Raw genomic sequence first — 24,346 nt, 5'->3', positions numbered from 1 at the left:
TTTCAGCCCATGTCTTCATGAGGGATTTGTGCTTGTTGCATAGCATAATGTGATGCTAGTTACAGTCACAGCATCCGTGTGTCTGAGAAAGAGACAGGGAGTTCTCCCTAGCAAAATCTATGCAGTCCCACCTGTTCCCTCTGAGTGTTACTAACAGCAGGTGGATATCTGACTACTGTGACGATACATTGAGAAATTCATGGGAACACAAAAGGATTGAAGACATGCTTATTTCAGCACAGAATGTTTGAAATCAATACATGATTTTTCTATGAGATGTATTTTCCATAAACTTTTTGAAAATCCCATATGCATTTTACATCTTGGGACTTTTTTTTTCTGCTTTAATACCAGGTTGCTTATCCTCAGCGTTACTAACATTTAGGGACTGACAACTGTTTGCTATAGGCAGCTGTCTTGTACATTGTATCACTTAGCAGTGTCCCTGGACTGAATCACTCTCCTCTGTATGGCCAAGCCAAAAGTTACTTCTGACAAAGATTAATAAGGTTTTGGTTTCACTCCAGCTCCTCCCTCACCTTCCTCTAAAAACAGATTCGCATGAACTCATGCACAGATTTCTCTCAGGTTCATTTTAAGTGACTCCTCAGGAGAAAAATGGTAACATCATTGTGTCCTTTGCTCTCACTGGCTTTGTGCATACTGAAGAGGCTACAGGATAATTTACTGAGTTTGGTAACTAATCTTATCGACACTTTCATATATATTCTCTGAACCCATCAACAGTTCCACAAGTAAATTTGTGGTGTTTTTCTTGACGAGAAAACAAAGCCTAGTAAATGAACTTAACTTTTTAAATGTCACACTGTTTGTGATGGAGTGAAAATGTGAATCCAGGAGGATTCACAGTGTTCTCCACGAGCATATATTTGTTCTCATTTTCTTGGCCTAAAACTATAGTACAAAGAGCAATGGACAAAGTCCTGCTCTCCATGATTCAGTTGGCAGTTATAGCAAATCAAAAAGTAAATAAGATTTATAGGGAGTTTTAGTTTACAAACAAATTGTATTCCATCTGTTTCTAAAAAATTGCTACAGTTAACAGAACCAATGACTAAATAAAAATTAGAAGCTAAAAATAAAAACAGACTCTAAAGAATGCTTAAAATTATATAAATATTTAGGATAAATCTATTATACTAATTAGGTATATTCTAATTGAAATTAATAATTATATATGTAGTTGTTATGGCTCGAAGCTAGACAATATAGTCATTCCTTGAAACAAGACAGAATGTTTTATCAGAATAAATTCAAATTTAGTGTTTTTGTCCACAGTCACCATTATAGTAATTGTTGATGAAAAGTGTCTTAATCCAGGCATCTGTAAAAGACAGAAATGTTCAAGTGAACATTTCTTACGTTGACCTTCAACAAAACATGAAGTTACAGCATTAAATCTCAATTTAGTGAAGCGTTGTCAGCAGGGAGTTGTGATACTATGATCTGCAAAGGTTGCTTTCCGGTGACCCAAAGGTCCACAGCAATCAAGTGTCAATCCTATGCGTCAATGACTTACGCGGTCTCTTTGTAATGTTAGATACTTGAGGAAACTTTTGGTCAAGCCAGTCATAGGCATTTCACAGTTGGATTATGTGATAAGATTCAATATTTTGTCTTTTTTATATATAGCAAGGATCCATAAACATTATATACCACTTATGCCTTTTGTAAATAGTGAGCACCCAGGGTATGAGTTTGCATTTGTGGGAGAGGGTGCCGACATGTGTGATATTGTATCTTAGTATTGGTGGCAAAACAGATGTTCATCCTGAAAGTTTTAAGAGCCTCATCTGTACTTTCAACTAGATTCAGAGTGCAACTTCATTCTTCTTCTTTACCGAGATGAACTATTTTTTAGAGTAGCCAAAGGTTCTGTGTCACATAGTATGAGAAAGAATATCTGTAATAGAAATTAAATGTTAAAGGAAAATTTTCTGGTTAACAGCAGTGCATTAGTCAATTTAGGCTAAACTATGCTGTGTTAACAAATAGCTCCCAAATCTAAGGGACTTAAAGCAACAATGTTTTAATTTCAGCTTCCATTTTAGTTTGAAAGGGGCTGATTGGAGCTTTCTCTGCATTGTTTACTCCATAACCAGGGTTTATGTTATTTCTGCAGTCTCACTATCATCTCTCTGCAAGGAAAGCATAGAGTCAAGGGTTGTGAACTGACTGATAGATAACTTTCAGGATGGAAATAAATTAATCGACTTGTCAAAGAAAGTGGTAGTGCTTTAGCTCTTAGCTTCTAAGAAAGATAAGCAGAGAGCTGTTTTTATTCAAAATTAGACTGTATAAATGTTGAATGTTCAGAATCATTAAATTACAGAGCTTCAGTTACACAGCCATTATGGAAGTATTTCTGGCAAGGTTAACATTTGCACGGACATTTAAGATGTTGGGTAAAGTAGAACAGCCAGTGTCTCACAGGCATTTTTACGCATGGTAGAAAAAAAATGAACAAAACAAGGATTTTGGAAAATGGACATCAAAGATATGCAGCAAATTCACTGAAAATTAAAACTAAATAATAATAAAGGAATTTCCGTAGACAAGGAGAGAAAAGACCAATGAATCTGACCTGAAAATGTTAATTAACTTCAAAGACATACTATTGTTTTTAATAATGAATTAGGAAAAAGCTCTTTAGAAGATAGTAGAGAATAAACAGAATAGAACCACATATCAGCTGGCATTTTTGGTGCTTGTCCCAAACAACATCTTAAACTCATTTTATACACGAAAAGCTAGATCTGAGGAGTTTGAGAATGAGGAAGAAAACGTGTCTCTTTTTTCTGCCTTCTCCCTCTTTCTCTCACCCATAATCAGGTCTGCTCAGAGACAGTGAACCTTTGGTTGTTGGAAGTGAAATCCAGGTGCTTGTTTGCATCAATACTAACAGCACTGTTTTTCTAAACTAGACAAAGCTGGACACATTCTTGGTCCACGTGGGTCAGCACACTCATTCATTTCTCTTCGGTATTCCCGAGTTCTATACATCTCATATCTAAGCTGTCAGTTAAATTCTTTCAAGAAAAGGGCCTTGTGTAAGTCATTAAAGTGAAAATAAAATGAACATGATACGGTGGGTGTTTGGTATGGTGGTAAAGAATCTGGTTAAGATGTTTGGGACGACTACGCCCTTATTGGAGTGCCTACATGGAGGTTTGGATCAGCTCCTGATCCCAGCTTCCTGCTAATACACACACCCTGTGAGCCAATAGTGTCGGCCTGGGTTCCTGGAACCCAGCTGGGACACATAGATAGAGTTCCCGGCTTCTGAATTTAGTCTAGCCAACTGTTGTAGGCACCTGAAGAATGAACTTGCGATGGAAGTTCTTTAATTCTGACTCTGCCTCTGCTTCTTAAATAACAATGTAAAAAAAAAAATTAACATGCTGATGAATGGTGCTGTATTTTGATTATAGGCATCACTGTTCATTTATAGTTATGAAAATCTCCACTTATTTTTCACAATGTCTCTCCACTCTCTTTGTTCCCACACTCTGTCTGTCCAGAAGAATATCCTGATTATTACTATGCCTTTTGACTTTTGTTTCTTCCGTTTTTTTTAAGCAATTACTGGAATATATGAAGCAAACTTCCCTTTTGTACCATTTAATTTAATTAGACCTCTCATCTGAGTTCTTGCTGAATCAATATTTAGTTCACTGTTTGTATCCCTGGGATAGTGTGAAAACTTCCATACGTTCATTAAATGACTTAATAGTCATGGGTATATGAACTGAAGCCCTTAGCTTGCATTCTGCCTGCACGGTATCCAAAGGAAGCTGCATAGGCTGCTCGCTTTGCTGTCTTCCTTAATTGTGCTCCTGCATGGTTCTCATAGTAATTTCCTTCTCTGGATGATAACTTATGCTAGAACAGAAGGAAGAGCAATTCTCAGCACTGTCTTACTAATTTTGTTTGTAGAGCTATTTTTCTAATGGAGCAGTTTCAAATAGCCCCATTATACATCTGCTTCTCCACCTGGGAGCATTAGCCATGCCAGGTGCAATACCATGAGTAACATAATTTTTTCCTTATGGCATTAAAGTGCCTAAGAGTATGCTGGGAGTAAAGGGGAGGTGACAAGCAGGACTGCAGAACAACCTGTTTCTTTGTAGATAGGTCATTGCAAATATTGACACTGTTTGTGGTCTATATTGAAAACCCTGATTTGAATTCTGAAAAAGCTTGTTTGCTACAAAAAGACTTAAGAATATTTTTGCTGCCCGTCTCCCCACTCCCTACCTATCTACCCCACTCCCTACCTATCTACCCCATTATCACTCTCCCTGCCCCCTCTCTCTCCTTCTCTCCCCTCTCTCTCTAGTGTCCCCTGCCCTCCCTCCTAGTCCCCTCCACCCTTTCCCTCTTCCCATCTTTCCCTCCTAGCCCCTCCTCTCTCTCCCTCTCCCTGTCTTTTCCTCCTAGTCTCCTCCTCCTCCCTCTCCCCATCTTTCCCTGCTTAGTCTCCTCCACTGTCTCTGCCTGCCACTTTTGCTTAAAGATACAGAGTGTGTGTTGTGGTGCAGTGAGTAGAATAAGCCACCCGGTGTGACATGTATCAGAGTGCAGTTGGAGACCTCATTCCTCAGCTTCACATCAGCTTCTTGTTCATGTACCTAGGAACCAGGTCATGCTTGAGCATTTGTGTCAGTGTCACCTGCATGGGAGGCCCACATGGAGTTTCTGGTTCAACATGGGGAGTAAACCAGAGGATGGAAGACCTTTCTGTCTCTGTCATTTTTTTCTCTCTGTTACCTTCTTCTTCTGTGTTACTCTCTTCCAACTGAATAAATAAATGTTTTAACCAAAGTTTCCTAAGCAAACTAAACTCACTCACATATTTTTATAATGTTTCATTATGCTTCCATTTGCACCAAATAACATCTAGTCTCCCCTCTTAGAGATGTGAAAAAGTCATTTTAGGTTCTACCTCATAATATATTATAACTTTACAGTGAATATCAACCACCAACATATAAAGCACAGAGTAAATTGCATTATGTTGTTACCTTTCTGTCATGCCAGAATTGGGTTGGTAAGAGATGAAAATACCTATATTTTGAAGATCACTAATGTTTTAGACTTAACTTTAACTTCAGGTAATCAAATATGAAGTCTAGTTTCAATAATATATGACAACGTAACAAGTATTATGAAATAATATTGAATAATGCTTTCATATTTCTTCCTGGTAAAATTTAGAATTGTTAGTGCACTTACATCTGGGGTTTACAGTACAATGAGCGTATTTAGAAATGTCTCTCAAGAATTAAGGTAAATATTGAATTTTATGGAATTTAAATAAAATTGTATTATAATTGGATTTGGTTGGGTTATTCTGCTTTATTAGATGGTAGGTGTTCAGATACATTGATTTGACTAAGGAAATCTGTTATTCAATTTTAATTTATTTTTCTGTAGTTTCTAGTCACATTATGTACTGTCATCCTTTTGATAATCATTATCAAATACTTGATGTTCAGGCTTCTTTTATCCATGTTATTTGTTATAAATAATCTTTCTAAAGTAAATAGAACCCAGTTCATCAAATAATCAGGCTCTCTATATTTTTGCTTGTTTATTCCATGAAAACTGACATAAAGTAGGAGTTGAAAATCTAGTGTACTTGTTTAGAAAAGTTGATGCATTCCTATAAAACTTAAAAGATTTACCCTCACAGAGGCCAACATTAAAGGATACCATTGACTCAGAGTTGCATTGTTCTAGGATGCCATTAATTTACCAGGGATCCCAAGGATAGGAGTAAATATCCCAATAGCACTGTATCCCCAGTGTCTCTATTGAATCAAGAGAATGTAGAGTGTTATGTAAATGCAAATAATTTGCATTGACCATGAAACAAAAACATCAGAATTGAAAGTAGGAAATCTAATCACTTATATAATTGGTCAAAATTTAAAGGATCTATGGGAGCATCTAGAGGAAAAGAAAGTAAGACACCTAAGTTGGGGAAGCTGGGTGGAGTCTCAAATGTCATTCAATCCAACCTATCTACTGTACAAAGAAATTTGAGTTCAGAGAAAGCCAAAATTTTCATAGTTAAATTAAACATCAAAGATCTACCTAATCACTTAGGGCAGAACAATTTTATTTCCTGATTTGTGCTGATTTCTAATTATAGAAGAGAAGTCAGAGCATGATTCTGAGTGATCTTGGAGGTCAACTTCATAAGACAACTGTGAGGAAGAGGCTCTAATGCCACGTCAATGAGTTCTATGTTTTATAGATCCCAGGATCTGGAACGAGGCCAATGTAAAAGGTGTGGATAAATTGGCACCACTGTAAAGGTTAAATAAATTCAGGGCCAAGATCCAGGAAGAACATTAGATGAAAGTCTTTGGAAAATCCATAATGAGAAAGGTTATAAATCAGACTTTTCTCCTGTCAAGCCTCTACCAATGGCTTAAAGCCTCCAATCACCTTACCACCTACTTAGTTCCAATCAACAGTGTCAAGGTTATAGAGGTGACAAGTCAGTTCTTGACAGGAGTCATGTTTTGCATCATCTTTCTGACACAGGAGGAAAATTCCACTAAGATAAGTTGGAATAATTTTGAATTATCTCCCTGGTGCCATTAAGTTAAATGCAAACCTAGTCCTGTATTTTGATTTGAGGTAGCTTATGATACATGTTTATACATCAAAATCAAGAGAATGAAACAAAACATTGAGGATCCAATTACAAAGCAGTCAAATACTGCAGGAAACACTATCCACTTAAGTCAAAGCATTATTCGCTTTCCAGATTTCTGCCAGGTATAACTACGTTATCTCCAATCAGACATTCCTACTAAGACAGCCTAAGACTATGCTTACATTTAAAACTCACTTGGCAGTGTTTTTTTAAATCAGCAGCTTTGCTTTTTTAAAAATTTCTTCATCCTATCAAGACAGCATCAGAATTCATAAACATATTTTAATATAATACAGCAAATATGAGTTTACTTTGATTGAACTGGCATTTTTCTGCCACTCCTTTTTCATTTATTTATTTATTTATTTGTTATTCTGGCATGGCCAACTTGCTTGCATATAAGCTGCGACTTATCAGAACAATAGAATCAATGAAAATGATACTCATTTTAGAGAATCTCTGATGGGATTTTTAAAAGAATATATTCACCACTTTAATGTGAGTCAACAACCAAATAAACTTTAATGTTGCATTTGTCCTTCATTTTCAATTTGTGTCTTTCCCCAGTGCAGTTCAGAGCAAGGAAAGAGTGGGTAAGAGTGGTAAGTGCTGTAGCAGTAGAACGAGGAAGGAGGAAGAGTGAACACTAAGACGTAAGTGATAGCGTACTGTAAAGCCAGAGTGTTGGGGAAATCAAGCCCAATTTTTGACAAAATTAGTGAGATTATCAAGCTGAGGCTTAATCAGGTGTGAATTTAAAAAGCTGTTGAAAGAGAATCAAACCTTAAGGGTACAGTAGCTTGGTCTGCATTTTATGCTGTGAGATATCAGCTGAGCTTGGATTGAGGAAAACGGGATGGCAAAGTCATATGACGTGTTCAACACTTTAAACTTGATTCTATGGCTAGTAACACTGCGTTGAGATTTATAAAACAGCAAAGGACAGAATTTCAGGAAAATAATTGTGGTTGAATTAAAGAAGAGTGGCAACTCTGGAAGACTTAAAGGAAGCAATATGAATGTTTCATGTAAAGGGGACATTGAATTAATTAATATGCAGAAAGTAAAAGAGGCTTACCTTTAAGAGAAATTCAAGAGAAATGGTGAACACATTTTGGTTCCTATGAGAGAAACAGTGACTGATTTTTAGACTATTGTAACAGCAGTTAAATGTTTATAGTTCTTCTGTGCAAGGCACAAGTAATGGTGTTTTTAATATACACTGTAGGATGCTTGGAAATGTTATGGAAAATTAAAGAATGATTTTATTTTTGGCATAGAAATGAAATTATGTTTAATATGAGGTCTCAGAAAATTCATAAAGAATGCAGATATGAAAAAACCCTATGGGTAGTTTTTGAAATATCCTTGTATAGAAAGCTTATTTTAGTGTCAAGTCATCTTTATTTAGTAGATATACCTGCTTTTTATATGAGAAAGCTTGAAGCACAGAGAAGTTAAATAAATCATTCAAGATCATTAAATTACTGAGTAGCAACATGGTTTCTAACATAGATGACTTGTTTCCAGAGTTTTCTTAGAGGTTTAAGTGCTGTTAAGCAATGTCGTTCATTTATTTTACCATGGCACTTCTCTACTAGGAAGAAAGTTTGAATTCTATTTGAGTTTCTCACAATACATCTTTGTATAAATTTCAGGATGTAATTGGAAATACGATAATACAATTCAAATGAGATGTCAGGACCAAAGAAATGTGTGGCATGCTTAGAATGGGGGCTTTGATTTCACTAATATTTCCAACACAGGAGCCAAATGACAGTAACAGGGATTCATGATAGTTAAATGGTATCATAATATACAGATGTAAATATTTATAAAGCTATTTAATAATATCTACATGTGTATACTTTTTGTTATGTCAAAGTAGCAACTGCTAACATTTCATGGAAATGTTTGGTTTTGTGACTTGTGCTTATCTGAATCACTTCACTTGAAAGTTTGGGAGTGTATAATACACATCTACACTCTATATTAATACCATATGCTAAGAGTTAAGTTAGAGATTTTAAGAATTGTAATCAGCACTTTATTATTAATATTGAAGTTGGATTTGAACAATGTGAGAAGTCTCTCTCCTAAATCTAGTTGTAAATTCTATAACCAAAACTTTATTATTGTTACAACTGGGGAAAAGTCATTTGTCTTCCCTGGTGAATAAGAACTTTGCACAATAAATTGAAAATCCTGCAGCCAAAGATACTTTAGGTATCTGGACAAAGAAGCAAAACTGTTATTTTTCTTTGCAGGCTGTTGTAAAATCTCATTATCTTAGCCCATGAATGGGCTTTCACAGTCTACCTCCCTCATTTGTCAGTGCATTCACTGGTTTGGTTGTAGCTCACTTATTGAAAATGTACCTAGACTACTATATTCAGTGAAGAGGCTTCTGCACATAGTAGTATATATGATATCCATTACCCTGATACATACCGATGATTTTGTTGTACCAAAAGGACACTATAATTAAAAACCATAAAATACTATCCCTTGAATTACGTTGCACAATCACTAAAGGAAGTTTTCCAGCCATGGAGAGTTTTAAATAGTATTTTTATAATAACAAACAAATATACTTTATGCTTTTAACTTTATTTTAAAGGCAGATAGGGAAAGAGAGATGGTGACAGTGAAACACCTTCCACCCTCTGGTTCTTTCCAAGAAAAGTCTACAGGAGGCTGGTTAGAATCAGGGTGAGACAGCTTAATCAAGTAGGAACTCTGTCTGGGTCTCCTAGATGAATGTAGTAACAACAGCACTTCACTGGCACCTGCCGCCTCACGGAGGACACCTCAGCAAAAAGCCAGTGCTTAAATCTGACCCTCTCTTGGGGAGGCTTTTCTCTAATCCTTTGGTGCAACCATTCTGCCAGTATTTCATTCTTCCTTTTTAAATACATCTGCACCTTGTACTTTTCTCTTATGAAATTATTACACAGAATCCCAATGTTATAATAGTTCATCTATGCCAGTAATCATTGTTTCCAATGAAATACCAGAGAATGTATGTTCAAAACCTGGATCTGAGAGACGGAAATGGAATCAAATGGTAAGGTGTGGTTACATAGGTAAAATAGCTTGTGATTCAGGTTATGGAGGCAGGATGAACTAGTTGTATGTGAACAGTGCTGAGTAGTCATGCTGAAGATACGAAGTAGGAGTTAGGAAACAGACACAGCTCTGAGCACCCACAGTACAGAATGTCTGCATGTTGTTCAACACGGGTGGGATGTGAGGCAAATAATACTTCAGAGAAATACTTGCAGGCAAAATTCCAAGACAAAATGTGGAAAACCAACTTAGGGACAGATGACTTCATTTTCAGCAGAACTCTGACTAGATGATAGTGGAGAAATGGTAATGGGATTTGAAAAGTTGAATATTTTTCAATGAAAGTAACAAAACAGTATCAATGACTTAAATAATAATTGGGAGTCAGTTGAATAATGCCATCATTAAATGGATCCTTTTTATTTTTTCTTAAAAATATAGTACTTAGTGTCTGCAATGTGACATTTTCATATGTATATAAATGTGTACAGATCGAACAAAGGTAATCACCATTTCCCTTTTGATGGTGTTTTGCAATTGTAGACTTGGAATTTCTTTCTTCTGTTTGTTAATTCAGTACACACTAGGTGATGGTGAAATATAATCTCACCCTGTGCTCTTTAATTAAGAACTTAATTCTTCAATACCTGCTATCCAACTCTCTCTCTTACTCCTCTGCCTAGCTCCTGGTAATCACCATTCTGCATTCCTCTTGGGGTTTTTATAAATTCTACCTATGAAGGAGAACATGCAATGTTTATCTGTGTTCTGCTTATTTCACTTAACACAGTGTCCTCCACTTCCCTCTAGTTTGCTGCTAATGCCAAGATTTCAGGTTTCTTTTGGTTGAATAATACCACAATATGTATGCCTATCTACCACATTTGCTTTAAGATTTATTTTACTTGTTTGAAAGCAGAGCTAGGACAAGAGAGAATTTTTCCAGATATCAGTCCTCTTTTTTTCTTTGTGACTACTGTGTTATTACCATATTTTGGGAATTTTTGGACCTAATGATATTCAGATGGCCTGGTGGGATTAAAAATAGAAGATAAAACCCTATACATTTAAAATGGGAAACACACTCATGCCAGTCACCATGGATATGACACAAAATCCATGTGGTTGGTAGGCATAAAAACATATATTAATATAGTATATGTTAATATACCCATAAATTCAATCTTAAAAAAATAGATTCATCTTATTAAATTGAAAGACAGGGGCAGTAATATAGTGGTAGAGAAGTAACTCTTAAATCCTCTTTCAGTCCTGAAATGGTTGCATCAACTGGGACTGATCCAGAAAAACCAAGACCTGGAACTCCATCTGTATGTCCCATGGGAGTATCAGGGGCCCAAGCATTTGAGCTGTATTTTACAAGTTAACCATGTATATTAGCAAGAGGCTGAACCAGAAGCAGAGCAGCCAGGATTCAAACTAGTGCTCCAATATTGGATGTTGCTGTTCAAAGTGGTGGCTTAATCTACAGGACCATAATTCTGGCCTGAGAAATCCAGTTTTAATTAAGAAAGTCCTTATTTTTGTTGAAAGATGCTTAGAAAAGCCACATTTGGTTCATGCTTCTGGAGGGTAAGAGAGACTTGGATGGCGATTCATAAAAATCAGATTGAGAGATGCAACAGAGTTCCACGTCAAATGATTAAGGGTGAAAAAAGTCAGTTGAAACCCTCCCAGACTACTGAATATGGAAGACTAGTTATGAAAAACATTCTGAAGTGAAGTAAGAATAGGCTGGGAGATCAGAGAGAAAAACTGTCACAATTGGGAGGACACTTTTTTTTTACTGCAAGAGAAAACACCTCTGTTATGAAGTAGCAGCACATAGTGGAGAGAACAGGAACTTTGGTATGAGAATGATATGGATTTAAGTCTAGCTTTTCTTTTTATTGCCTGTGTTACCTGGAGCAAAGCAATATAATTCTCCGAGCCATAGTTCTTAGATAGCTTATCAGATAAAAGGGAAAAAAAATAGTATCTTTCTCACAGCGTCACTATAATTACAAATAGTATTTTACAGTATATGGTCTGAAAATAGTTTTTAAAAATCAGAAGCTATTACAAATTCATCTGTTCCTCATTCTTTCACATGTGGCAGAATTCATCAGCAAATGAATGCTGCTGCTGCTGTTGCTGTTGTTTCCAAATTCTGGATGATGATGGTGTGATGGTGAGCAATGTACTGTATGCAACCCATATTTCCATGTCATCATGACAGTACTGAAACAGATATTGTTGACTTCCATTTTACAAATGAGAGGAAAACTAAGAGTCAGAGAGAGAGAGACCAGTTGTTTGGATTGTCGTAGTTTGTCCCCCAGTGCCCCTTAATTCTACTTCCTTCTCCCTACATTTACCCACCTACCTAGATATACACGTACTAACAAAACTGCCCACTAACCTTGTAAGCTTTATTCTTGGAATTTGCACAAAAGCAAAGATCACAGTGATTAAAAACTACACATAGCTTCATGGTTCTACTGCCTGCTGAATTCCAGTGCCTGGAGATTGGTTTAGATTCCTGCAGTGGGGGGTTTGCAGCCAATAAAGTTTCCAATTTTCCAAACGGCTGGGAGGGCCACAAACAGCTGCTCTGAAATGTGTTTCAACTTCATCCGCTCCACTCATAGACAGCTGTGCTTATCTATAGAAGGGCTATGAATGATCATTTTGTACTTTATAAGACACTGTAGGCAGCATGAGAAAGACTTCTTATTCTAAAAAAATACTAAATTCAGAATCAGAACCATTTTGGATTTCATCATTTTGACTCTTCTGCAACTCATGATACTCAAATACCAAGTTTATGAACCTCAACTAAATAGGAGATCATCCTTTAGAAGACACTTCAATTGTTGTGCTCACGGTACACTCTTTTTTAGTAACTGATTATTCCATGCCTCTGAAGTAACTGCATTATTGGTCCAAAAAATTCAGTGGGAAAAATTTCTGAAACACTGTGTTGTATTGTTGCCTTCTCATGTGTGGTGAAACAAGAATGGTAAGAGTTACTTGTGTTGTTTCTTTGTTTTCCACAACACAGTATGTGATTCTGATGTCTATAGGTTCCCACAGGCCTGGGATGGAACAGTGCCCAGATCTACCACTCAAATGAGATTAGGGAATGGAGGAAAAGAAATTTGTAAAAGTATATGGGATTTGAAAAGCTGATGCCTTTTATCACAAAATCTGTGATTGTACTTGTTTAACACCAGCTGTATTTTCAGTATTTATCTCAAGTTGTAGGGTATAGGGAAACAGGAAACAGTTATTATGCACATTTCTGCGTGGTTTTTTTGATTAGATAAGAGCATAGATCCATGAACTTTACTTTTCAAACCCCTACTATTATATTTGCAGAAATGAAAAGTTAGTACTATGAAATTTTAGAAATGAAAGCAGAACATAATGAAAATGAGAGGGGTAGGCATGCATGGGCAAAAATTCCAGTTTGTAAGTTGCTAGAGATTGGATATGTATTTGTTCTCCAACTCATGTGTACATGAACCATCACCTTCTCAAAAAAAAGTCTTGATAATGTTTAGAATGGAAACCGAGAAATCCTCAGACAACTAGGATATATTCATGAGAAGTAGTTCTTTGAGAGGGTTAGTTGCAAACATCGTAATAAGTCTAATAATTCTCTGCTTCCTGGATTGCCTAGCGATAATTCTTCCACGTGTACTGTTTCATTGTCATCTTCCAGCCTCACCAGCGGCTTTCTGAATCAATATAGCCTAGTAGATCTAGGACTGTGCATGTCCAAACTCTTCAAGGAGTGAAGAACATCCATCCTGTGCTCCATCCAAAACCCTCAATCGTTTGGTCTGTCCTTGCAAAGGAGACCACAAGCAGGAATCAAAATTCAACAGATCTATACCAGGCAAATTTTTTACTTGATTGTTTTTGTGGCCTATAAAGGATGTTATAAAACCTGATTGGCCTTTGCCAGGAAAAATGCAAAAATAGGAGTGGATATTGTGGCACAGTGGGATAACCTCTTTAGGATACCCACATCCCATTTTGGAGTGTCAGTTCAAGTTCCAGCTACTAATGTATCCTTAGAGGCAACAGACAATGATTAAAGTGCTTGGACTCCTAGCTCCCAGATTGGAAACGAGGATGGAGTTTCAGGTTCTTGGCTTCAGTGTAGTCCATCCTTAGCTTGTGTGGACAATTGGGAAATGAGCAGAAGATGAAAATTCTGAAAAACTATTAAGATAGTGAAGCAAAATGGCACTAAGTGGGTGACAGTATAGCCAAGCATGTTGTGCAAAGGTACTTCAAAATATTGAAGGGAAATTAAAGGATGTTGATTTTGGTACAAAAAATTTTGAAATCTTTGCATGGGCTTTTCATAGTATGCATTTTGCATGAATTTTATTACTATCCCTTGTATGTAGCAAAAAAATTGTTATTGCCAGAATATAAAGGATTCTAAAGCTGTACAAAAGATAGCCCAACCTGTAATGGACACTTAAGGAGATAAGTAGATGCTCACCAAGAGCCATAAGTATTCTTAGCATTACTCATAAAGGTAGAGCAATTTAAAACAACAGTGGGATTTCATTCCACACTCATAAGAATTTCTAAATTTTCAAATTATCAAGTGTGGCTGAGAATACTGGACTAAACATTTCTGACAGAAGTTAAGATGATAAAATCGCATTAATTATGGTTTCCTAGAAAGTTGAACATCTACTTTAAACATTACCAGTCTTACTTTTAGTTATTGAATGAGATAAATCAAAAAACACTTTATTCAATATAGTAAGACTGTAACAACCCAATATCAGTCAATTATGGACTTAAAAATCATTTTATACACACACATATGTATGTATACATATACATATACAGGGTTGCTTTTCAGCAATAAATAAAATTAAGTCTTGGAACACATGGCAGTGTGAGTGAAGTTTACAGCTATAATGCTGGGCAAAAGCAGCAATACACACTAAAATACATGCCACAGAATTCCCAGTTTGTTTCCATTCTGGAAAATCTAAGCAATAAACAATAGAATGTAGTGTACCTAAGGAAAGCAAACATACTTATTTTCATTTTAAAAAGCATTTGTCTTATGTTTATTAGAAAGGCAGATTTACAGAAAGAAGGAGTTACAGAGAGAAAGATCTTCTATCTACTAGTGCACTCCCTAAGTGGCCACAATGGCCGAAGCTGAGCTGATCTGAAGCCAGGAGTGAAGAGCTTCCTCTGGGTCTCCATCGGGATCCAGGGTCCCAAAGCTTTGGGCCATCATCGCCTATATTCCCAGGCCACAAGCAGGGAGCTGGATGGGAAGCTGAGCAGCCAGGACATGAACTGGTGCCCATTTGGAATCCCAGGCATGCAATGTGAAGATTTTGCCACTAGGCTACAATGCCAGGTCCTTCTAGCTCCTCAAAAGCTTAGGTGATATGTTGTCGTGAAGTGCAGTTGCTAATTATGCTGTTGAACATCGGAACTTGTTACTTGTGTCTTTTTCCTATTAGCCAACACCTGTGTGTTTCCACTCCCATCATTTCCTGCCTCTGGTTTGGATAAACATTTTTTATTAGTTAGTTAAGAGAAAAGATGCACTTATACTTCTATGCTTGGGTTAATTCACTTAACAAGATGATTTTCAGTTCCATCCATCTTGAGGGAATTTAACAGCTTTGAAAAAGAGAATGAAGGACAGATATTCAGGCAGTTTCTTGTTGGTTGAATATTTTTGTTCTATTTTGTTTTTATTTGCTGACTTGCTTATTTTATTTTTTTGTTAAGTGAAATTATCAGCAGAACAAAAGAGAATATGAGGTGCTAGAAGTTAAATGAGTAGAAGTCTTAAACAGTGTTTGGATAGATTGGGTGAAAGCATTAGCTGAAGATATGTGGATATTTGTCTTCTTAAACTTCATGTTGTTGCCTCTCAATTTGTCTAGAAAGCTGTTTGCAATCATCTAAAAATGGAATAGAATCAACTTTGGATTCGTGCTAGGGATATGGATAGTTCTGTTCTTCAAATATCTTCATGTAGATGACAAGCAAGCTAATAAATGTTGACTACTGCTAATGAATCCTTACATATTGTGTACTTGAATTATCACAGTGTATCACATAAACATACACAATTAAAATAATAACCCAAGTACAAAAAGTGGCAGAACAATCTCAATAGAAAGAAATTGAAAATTGTGGAGATGTGAAAATATTTGAGGGCTGAGCCTGGTGCAATAGTGGCTAAAATCCTTGCCTTGCACACACTGAGGTTTCGTATGAGCACAGGAATGAGACCTGGCTGCTCCACTTCCCTTCCAACTCCTTGGTTGCGGCCTTGGGATGTAGTACAAGATGGCCCAAAGGTTTGGGACCCTGCATCTAAATGGCGACTCAGAAGAAGCTCCTGGCTTTGGATTGACTGAACTGTGGCTGTTGGGGCCACTTAGGGAGTGAACCAGCAGGTGGAAGATCTTTATCTCTGTATCACCTTCTCTCTATATATGTGCCTTTCTAATAAAGAAAACAAAATCTTAAAAAAAAATTTGAGGACTGGATATCCTGCATGGATAGTCAAACTGAAGCTGTATTGGGTGTTAGGTTCACATCCTGCTCTTTGCTTGCTTTTTGGTTATTAAAGAAAAGAATGTAGGATCAAGGATGGAGAGCAGTGCTTTTTTAGTGTTATCCCGTACATTTTTGCAGCATTTATGGGATGTCACATTCAATGGTGCCACACATGTGTATGCAACGGGGGATCTCAGTGTGTTGATGGCTGTTAGAGAAAAGAATAATCATTGATGTTGAGAAAACTGCTTCAAATCCATGTCACTGCTAGCTCTTGGAAAGAACCTGAATGTGTGTAACAAGAGCTATCCATATTATGGAACATTAGTTATGCTAAGTATTTACATCGCTGTGGTTGTAGGACAGCTAATCATTAATTTTAGCAGCCTACACATTTAGTAGCAGGCCATTATAAGCGAAATTAAATAGCTACCAGAATTGGCATTGTATTTATGATAATTTCTTTAAAGGTAATACAAAACATTTTTGGTTTAGAATATTGTACCTGTTACAGAAAAATATTAGCTTTGAAAATGTTTTTGACAGGACAAGACAGCGAGTGAATACATGTCATCCTTCATTTCACGTGCAGCCCTCTCAGCAGTGTTCAGTTTCTTCAGTTATTCAATGCATTGACTCTTCCCCTTTCAATCTCACTTGTCCTTTTCTGTTGTCATGTTCTGGAGGAGAGTTGACAAAGGACAAATATACTGGTGGATTAGATCAGCAGCTCATTGGAATAACTCTTCATATTCAAGGAATATCCTACCTTCTTAATTTAATTATAAGCTTGACAATTTCAATTTGGAAATTTAGCTCCATTGTGACTAGCTTTAGCAAAGTCCTTGTTTGATTTGCCTGTTAAGCCAGCCTGGATGTTTAGGATTTTGAATGTATCTGAATAGGAAGAATGATTTCAATACAGTGCATCCTTCTAAAAATCTGTTCAGAAACAAAAAAATGTGCTAAACAACTCACTATAAAATTAGTTTCTCAGGAGAGGTCCAGGGTGAATCTTAAAAATATATTGGATTAGTTCATAGAGTTTTGCTTATAAGTGTATGTAAGCATTTCTTTCTGTGTAACTACCACCATCAGATCAATGTGGAGATGCAAGGAGCATCTGTTTTGCAAGCAAGACTACAAATATCATAATGTAGTTTTAGAAATTTTCATCTTATGTTACCTCTTGCTCTTAGCCAACACGTATACATATGCCCTTTTGACATTGTCTCTGTCAAACTTATTTGCATGTGGTTAACTGAACACATCGTAACACAGAATTACAAAAGGAACTTTATGGTTACAGGACCAAATTCTGACTTTTCTTGCAAAACAAAGGCAAGAAAATTGTTTATTTTAACATCAGAAAGCTATGTTATTATTCAGAATTGTATTACTATGATATGTTATGAAGATGAAAGAAATGTTATCATTTCCATATTCTAGAATCTATAATGCAATGTCTTTATGATTTTTTTCACTTGCTTATTTGAAGTCAGATTTAATTTTTTAAAAATTTTTTTAATGAAATAGTTTTAGTCTGAAGGTGTTTAGGTGGTTAGGGATCCTGAAGGATGACTGCTTCTGTCTTTATTGTTGATAAGTGCAACTTGGAAATTAATGCAGTGTAAGTATTTCAAACTACTATCTTGCTGAAATGCTTTGACAGTTAAAATATATTCATTGTTTCCTATACCAGTATTTACTAGGATGTAAATATAAGAGAACTCTATTTGCAATTAAGATTTTATTCAATGATCAATTTAGAAGGGAGTCAGATAATGCTATCCTCTCAGAATTATATCTGTGAAAGACATAAAATATGTTCCCCTTATATTAATAAAATCTTTAAAAGAGAAAGTAAGTTTTAGACATTACACTAATATTAGTGCAATGTTTTATCAATTCAATAACAAAATGATCATATATGAGAAATAACATATTAGAGGCATTAAGGATTACATAATGAAAAAAACACTAGTTAAAATATTTTGTCTCCTATTCCAGCAGTACCATACTAGCTGTCTCACTGGACAGCTCACTGGACAAGCCTTCTAGTTGTGTTTCTCTCATCTATAACATGAAGATAACAGTGGCACTTATCACATAAGATTGCCATGAGATTTTTTATGCCATATATTTACAACATCCAATAGGTATTCAATTACAATCATAATCTTCATATGTCTGGATCCGAAGTCCATGCATTTGGTTTCCAAGTATTGCTTTTGTGCAGGTACACTACCCACCAGGGGTCTGAAATTATAGGTCAAGATGAGTATTCCCCAAAATATCATGGACTGCACTTGGAACCAGTTTAGCCAAGTGGCTGTAGGACAAGAAGCATGTCTTTGTAAGCGACATCATCTTTGCTGTCTGCAGGTGTTCCAGCCGAGACAGTTGGCATGGCAGTTCCCATAGGCTTCGGAAGCAGTGCTTTCCCCAAGTGACAGACAAGGTGCGAGGGCATAAAATCCGCACCGTGGAAGCAAGGTTCACTTAGACTGAAAATTCTCATGGGAAGGAGTATGTTTCTGATAAAGATCTTGGAATCAAAATAGGCAGGATTATAGTTCTAATAAAAACAGTTCTGGTGTTTTGACATGATGTAGATAAGAAATGTACAAAATTAAAAGAAGAAGAATCAAGCATGCCTTTTTGAAATTCTCCCCTAAAGTGTTAATAGTTACAGTGGGATTGTGAGAAGGATTTTCTAGCAGGCATTGAAAATTGACCTGGCTGTCAAGGATTTATACCACAAATTCTTAATATTCATTTTGTAAAAGGATTCAGATATGAAATATATATACATGACATGCACCATTTATTATATTCATATAGCAAAAATTTGACACTCCATGAGGAAGAAGAAAATACTTTTTAGTGTTGTTAAATATCTCCTTTCCTGTAGCAGAGGCTGTTGATGTTTCCAAGAGGAATAATGTTTCTATCTGAAAACAATTTTAGAACTGATGTGTTGTGGTTTCACTGAAACCGAATGTAACATAACACAAATGAAAGAATTTATGATGCCAATTTATGATGGTCATAATGAATAAGACTCTAGATAGGCATTATTTTGATTGGGAAAATATTGCACAAAAGCAGCATAAGAGGTCCTGACATAATAGCCTAGTAGCTAAAGTCCTCACCTTGGACGTGTTGGTATCCCATACAGGCACCAGTTCTAATCCTGGCAGCCCTGGTTCCCATCCAGCTCCCTGCTTGTGTACTGGGAAAGCCGTCAAGGACAGTCCAAAGCCTTGGGACCCTGCACCCACATGGGAGACCTGGAAGAGGCTCCTGGCTCCTGGCTTTGGATCAGCTCAGCTCTGGCCTTCGTTGCCACTTGGGGATTGAGTCAGTGCACAGAAGATCTTCCTCTCTGTCTCTCTTCCTCTCTGTATGTCTGATTTTCCAATAAAATAAATAAATCTTAAAAAAAATTTCTGACTGACATGAGCCCCCATGCCCCATCTGCTTTCCATTAAAAACTTCATAAAAACTTCATGATGATGTGATCCCCCGAGGATAAACCATTGTTGTCAAGCTTGAGGGATGGCATTCCTACGGATCCTGGATTACTTCCTTGTTTAGACAAACATCTCCCTTCTTCCTAATGGGACATCAGGCTAACCAAACTCTAGATTTGTAATGAACACTTTTAAATTATTAAAGGGTAGACTTTTTAAATGTGTGGTCTATGTGTAGAGTAATTTAGTAAAGTATATTATTCTACTGAAAGACTAATTTTTAAGTGTGTGCAGATTTAGAAGCTCCAAGTGCCCAAATTTTGTAAAACATTTGACATTCCTAACACATGCCCACATTTTACATTCCTTACTTCAATAAAGTAAAAAGACTTAAATAAAGGTGTCGCCAAATATTATTGATTTTTAAATTATATATCTTTTTGGTATTACCTTTTCAAGGATTTTAGACTTGCAGTATAAAGAAACGAATTTAATTTTCTTCCCAGGAAGCAGGCAACTAGACCACTGCCCCAGGCACAAAACCCAAGCTTACTATTTTGCTTTGCTCATTTATTCTGTATCTGCAATGGGACTCCTTGAACAGCTACAGTAGAGTACTCAGGCCAGGCAGCTGCTGATGGATTGTGCTTAGTACAGAGCTAGTGTGTGAATGTCAAACCTGACAGCACACGTCACTGAGGAGTGACAGCGGGGGTGCGTCTACCGGGCTGAGTTGGCTGTGGATGACAATCTGCCAAACTAAAATAATGCAAGAGGTATTGGTTGTATAAAAATGAATCAACTTAGCTTTGCTCTAAGGAATCTGGCAAAAGTGTGGGAGTATCATCCTATTTTTCTTAGAGATTGTTTTTTGAGAACAAGCCACAAAATAAAACAAAAATAGAATCATGTGCAGAAAAATTTCTTTAAGGGATTTCATTAGTCCATTTTCATCATTAAAAAAATTGTAGCCCTTCATAAGAAACAAAGGAAATAATTTGTAACAAAAATTAACCCTGTGGCAGTCAATATACTAGTTTATGTGTATTATTTTCTTTTTATTAACAGAAGCAAGCAGAGTCAAAATAGTTGAGTGACAGATCCAAGTTGTCAAAAGGCAGATCTGGAGATTAAATTTATCTTTTCCTATAAAGCTGTGGATCTTTCTGTATTAATATGATGTATAATGCAAATAAATATGTGTGTTTTAAAAACATCATTTTAGATGCAATTATTTGGGAACTATTCACAAAAGATCATGGTTGTATATATGTATGCTTACATGTACTTGACATTTATCTTAAAGCACACATTATCCTTGTGATATTACTTACTAATAACATTGTAGAGAATCCTGTTTTACACAAATGACTTTATGTGATTTTTTTTAATAGGGAGATCTTGGGACTGGCAGTGGCTTAACAGGCTAACCCTTACCCCGGAAAGCTAGCATCCCCTAGGTGCGCCAGTTCATGAACCTGCTGCTCCACTTCCTGTCCATCTTCCTGCTTATGACCTGGGAAAGCAGTAGAGGATGACCCAAGTGCTTTGAAACTCTATACCCCATGGGAGACCTGGAAGAAGCTCCTGGGCTGCTGGCTTTAGATTTGCTTAGCTCCAGCTGTTGCAGCCATTTGAACAGTGAGCCAGTAGATAGAAGATCTTTTTTTCTGTCTCTTATCTGTATAATATCCTTTTCAAATAAGAATAAATCTTTTTTTAAAGAAAAGAAATCCAGAGGTCTAGACAGAGAAAGCAGGGCCTATTGCTTTTTATAATCTATGAATGAGACTACTAAGGAATGTATATGATTTCATTGAAAACTAAGAGGAAGAAATTCATCCCTCCAGGATACCCTCTTGGGAGAAAGAATGTTTTGTCCTTTCATAAACGCAATAAAAATAGTTTGCAGGTTTATATACATAGTAATATGAGTATAAAATGACAACTAACATTCATTTCTGGGGTAAAGAGTATTTTCTTTTTTATAACGTTAGATCCTTTTGAATTCATGATTGCATTCTTGAGTAATAATTATTTTATTCCTTTTCCTGCAGTTGGACAGTGTCACCTCCCTGATCCAAGCAGCAAAAAATTTAATGAATGCTGTGGTGCAAACAGTGAAAATGTCCTACATTGCGTCGACCAAGATCATCCGAATTCAGAGTCCGTTGGGTCCCAGACACCCAGTTGTGATGTGGAGAATGAAGGCTCCAGCCAAAAAACCACTGATCAAGAAAGAGAGGCCAGAGGAAGCCTATGCAGCTGTCAGACGAGGCTCAGCTAAGAAAAAGATCCACCCAGTCAAAGTCATGAGTGAATTTAGAGGAAGACAGATCTACTGAAATCACCATTCTTCTTTAATGCCTATATTACAAAATCCTGGCTAATTCTCTTTGTTTTATGTTATACTTGATCAGCGCTGTAATTTCACTAACCTTTGGAGTTTACTCACAGATATCATAATCTCTTATTACGTGAATCAGTGTCAGAAACCTGCGTTTGGGATTTATGTCATTGTCATCCATATGTGCCCAGCACTTCTTAGTTAATCAGTGTATATTTGTGTGAATGAACCCTTCAGGTGCCATTCAGCCATTCCCATCACAAGTACTGCCTTTGATCTTTTACTAGATTATCAGAGAACACAAAAAATAAGTCTAACTTTAATAGCTAAGTACATTCTTTTCATTTGGTTCTAAAGCATTTTCGTTTGGTGGTAAAGCACATTGATTTGCTTTTCAGTGGAAACACAGACTTTATAAAGCTTCCCAGTTATGCTCTGTACATCATTTACCTGACCTAACCTTGTGCCTGGTATGGGTGAAATCCTGGATCCCTGTCTTAGAAAACTTCCAGTCTGTAGGCATCTGCATTCATTGCCAGCTGATTAAATGAACCAGTTTTGAGCAGTTAAGCTGCTTGCTACGTTTGGAAGATTGGCCTGTGCTACTGATGGAATTCTCTGTGGCTAGTACAAAATTTACTGGTACTTTGGATTTCACATGTGTGCCTTTTAGGGCTCTATTGCATTGAGCAGTTCTGCACTTTTGACTTTTGTGTCCCTCGTAAGACAACTGTAGAAGAAAAACGTTGTCACTACATCTCAGAGTGAGTATGGAAGTGTTAGCAGTTCTGCACAATTTCTAAAACTCAGTCATCTTGGCTTGCAATTGTAATTAAATGGACACATTTTTTAAAAAAAGCCCTTTGGCACTGAGTAAAATATAATGCTGCGAATTGTACCAATGAACTAGGAAGTAGAATTAGCGGCAATACGCAGTAGTGACTTAACAAGCACTCTTTGGTCATTTTGTAACTTCAGTCTTTGCTCATCCCTTGTTGAGTTCAAAATGAGCTGCCCAAAGTTCTTAGTCTACTACACTGCCGTCTGTTTTCCCTTTTCTCACAGTCTGTCTTTTTAACTGGACCTTTGTAAGCTCTTTGGGTGCGTTAAATTTCAATTTCACTTCTCACTCAGCGGGTCTCTTTTCAAGGGATTCTTTAGAATTCATTCTGATTTCTATTTTGTTATATTTCTATAGCCATAATGTCTTATTTTCACATCAGTGTTGCTGATGAGTTGTTTCAAAAGCCATGTCACTCTTGATGGGTCCGGTATAACAACTATGTGCGAAACAGTTCATGTTACAAGGAGCAGTTTAGGTGAAATAGTGCATAAAGCATGAGAAACTATTAAGTTTAGAATCATGAATAGGACATTTTGTGGCAAATGGCAGGGGCAAAGATGGATCTCGTTGATAGGTTATTATTACTGCTGAGCGTAATGTTCACTTTTAATTGTAGTGAATTATTTTGACTTATACCTGGATTCACTGTTATAAAGCTCACAAGACTTGAAAATTGTAAATTCCTTTCCATCTTGCACTGTAGAGTAGCCCACACCAACTACCTAGAAAAGAGATCACTCCCTAAAATTCACGAAGTAGTAGAAAATGAGCAAACACAGATGATAGTGTTTGCCAAGCTATCTCTGAAGTGCGACAAGTTTGTTTTGTTGAAATGCTACCGTGTATTCCTGCTCTAAATGTAAGGCATCTGTAATCCATCCTTCTGGCTAGAAAATGTGGAAATGTGTAATTTAGCTAAGAAAAGCTTGTTTTTAGGTCAACAAGCCACATTTTGAACTTCTAAACCTACATACACAAAGATCTCAAAAACTCAAAATCTCAAAAACTCTCTCGAAAACTCTAATGTCAAAATGGCCTTCTATTATATTTCCATGTTTGAATTTAGAATGTAGTATTATAATCCCAGGTGCCAAAATAGCAGGCATGCATTGAAATTTTACAGCTACCAAGTAACCTTCCCTTTCTACAAAAAAAAAAAAAAAAAAAAAAAAATCTTTATTTACCCAAAGTGAGATGTGAATAAAAACTCTTCTTTATGGGGAGACTTTCAGCTTCGCTCAAAGCAAACAACCATAATTAAACAAAACAATAAAACATTGGGTGAATGTCCCAGGAGTAACTCTGCTGAAGTTATTGAAGGTACAATAAAAGCAAGATGCCTACAGCTG

At 36.5% G+C, this 24,346-nt stretch overlaps 1 protein-coding gene across 1 annotated transcript in view; it reads left to right on the top strand.

Annotated features, from left to right (window-relative positions):
- CTNNA3 (catenin alpha 3) overlaps positions 1-24,141 on the top strand; it is a 1,082,048-nt gene extending 1,057,907 nt beyond the window's left edge. The window contains exon 18 of the mRNA XM_040975830.1: positions 21,864-24,141. Coding sequence (XP_040831764.1) covers positions 21,864-22,151 — 288 coding nt within the window. The 3' untranslated portion in view covers positions 22,152-24,141. The remainder of the gene's footprint in view (positions 1-21,863) is intronic.
- The last annotated feature ends 205 nt before the right edge of the window (positions 24,142-24,346 follow it).

The sequence above is a fragment of the Ochotona curzoniae genome, unplaced genomic scaffold, assembly GCF_017591425.1.
Source record: "Ochotona curzoniae isolate NIBS_2020 unplaced genomic scaffold, NIBS_Ocur_1.0 contig_2692, whole genome shotgun sequence".
Taxonomy (NCBI): Eukaryota; Metazoa; Chordata; class Mammalia; order Lagomorpha; family Ochotonidae; genus Ochotona; species Ochotona curzoniae.
This window is presented reverse-complemented; position numbering and strand designations above follow the sequence as displayed.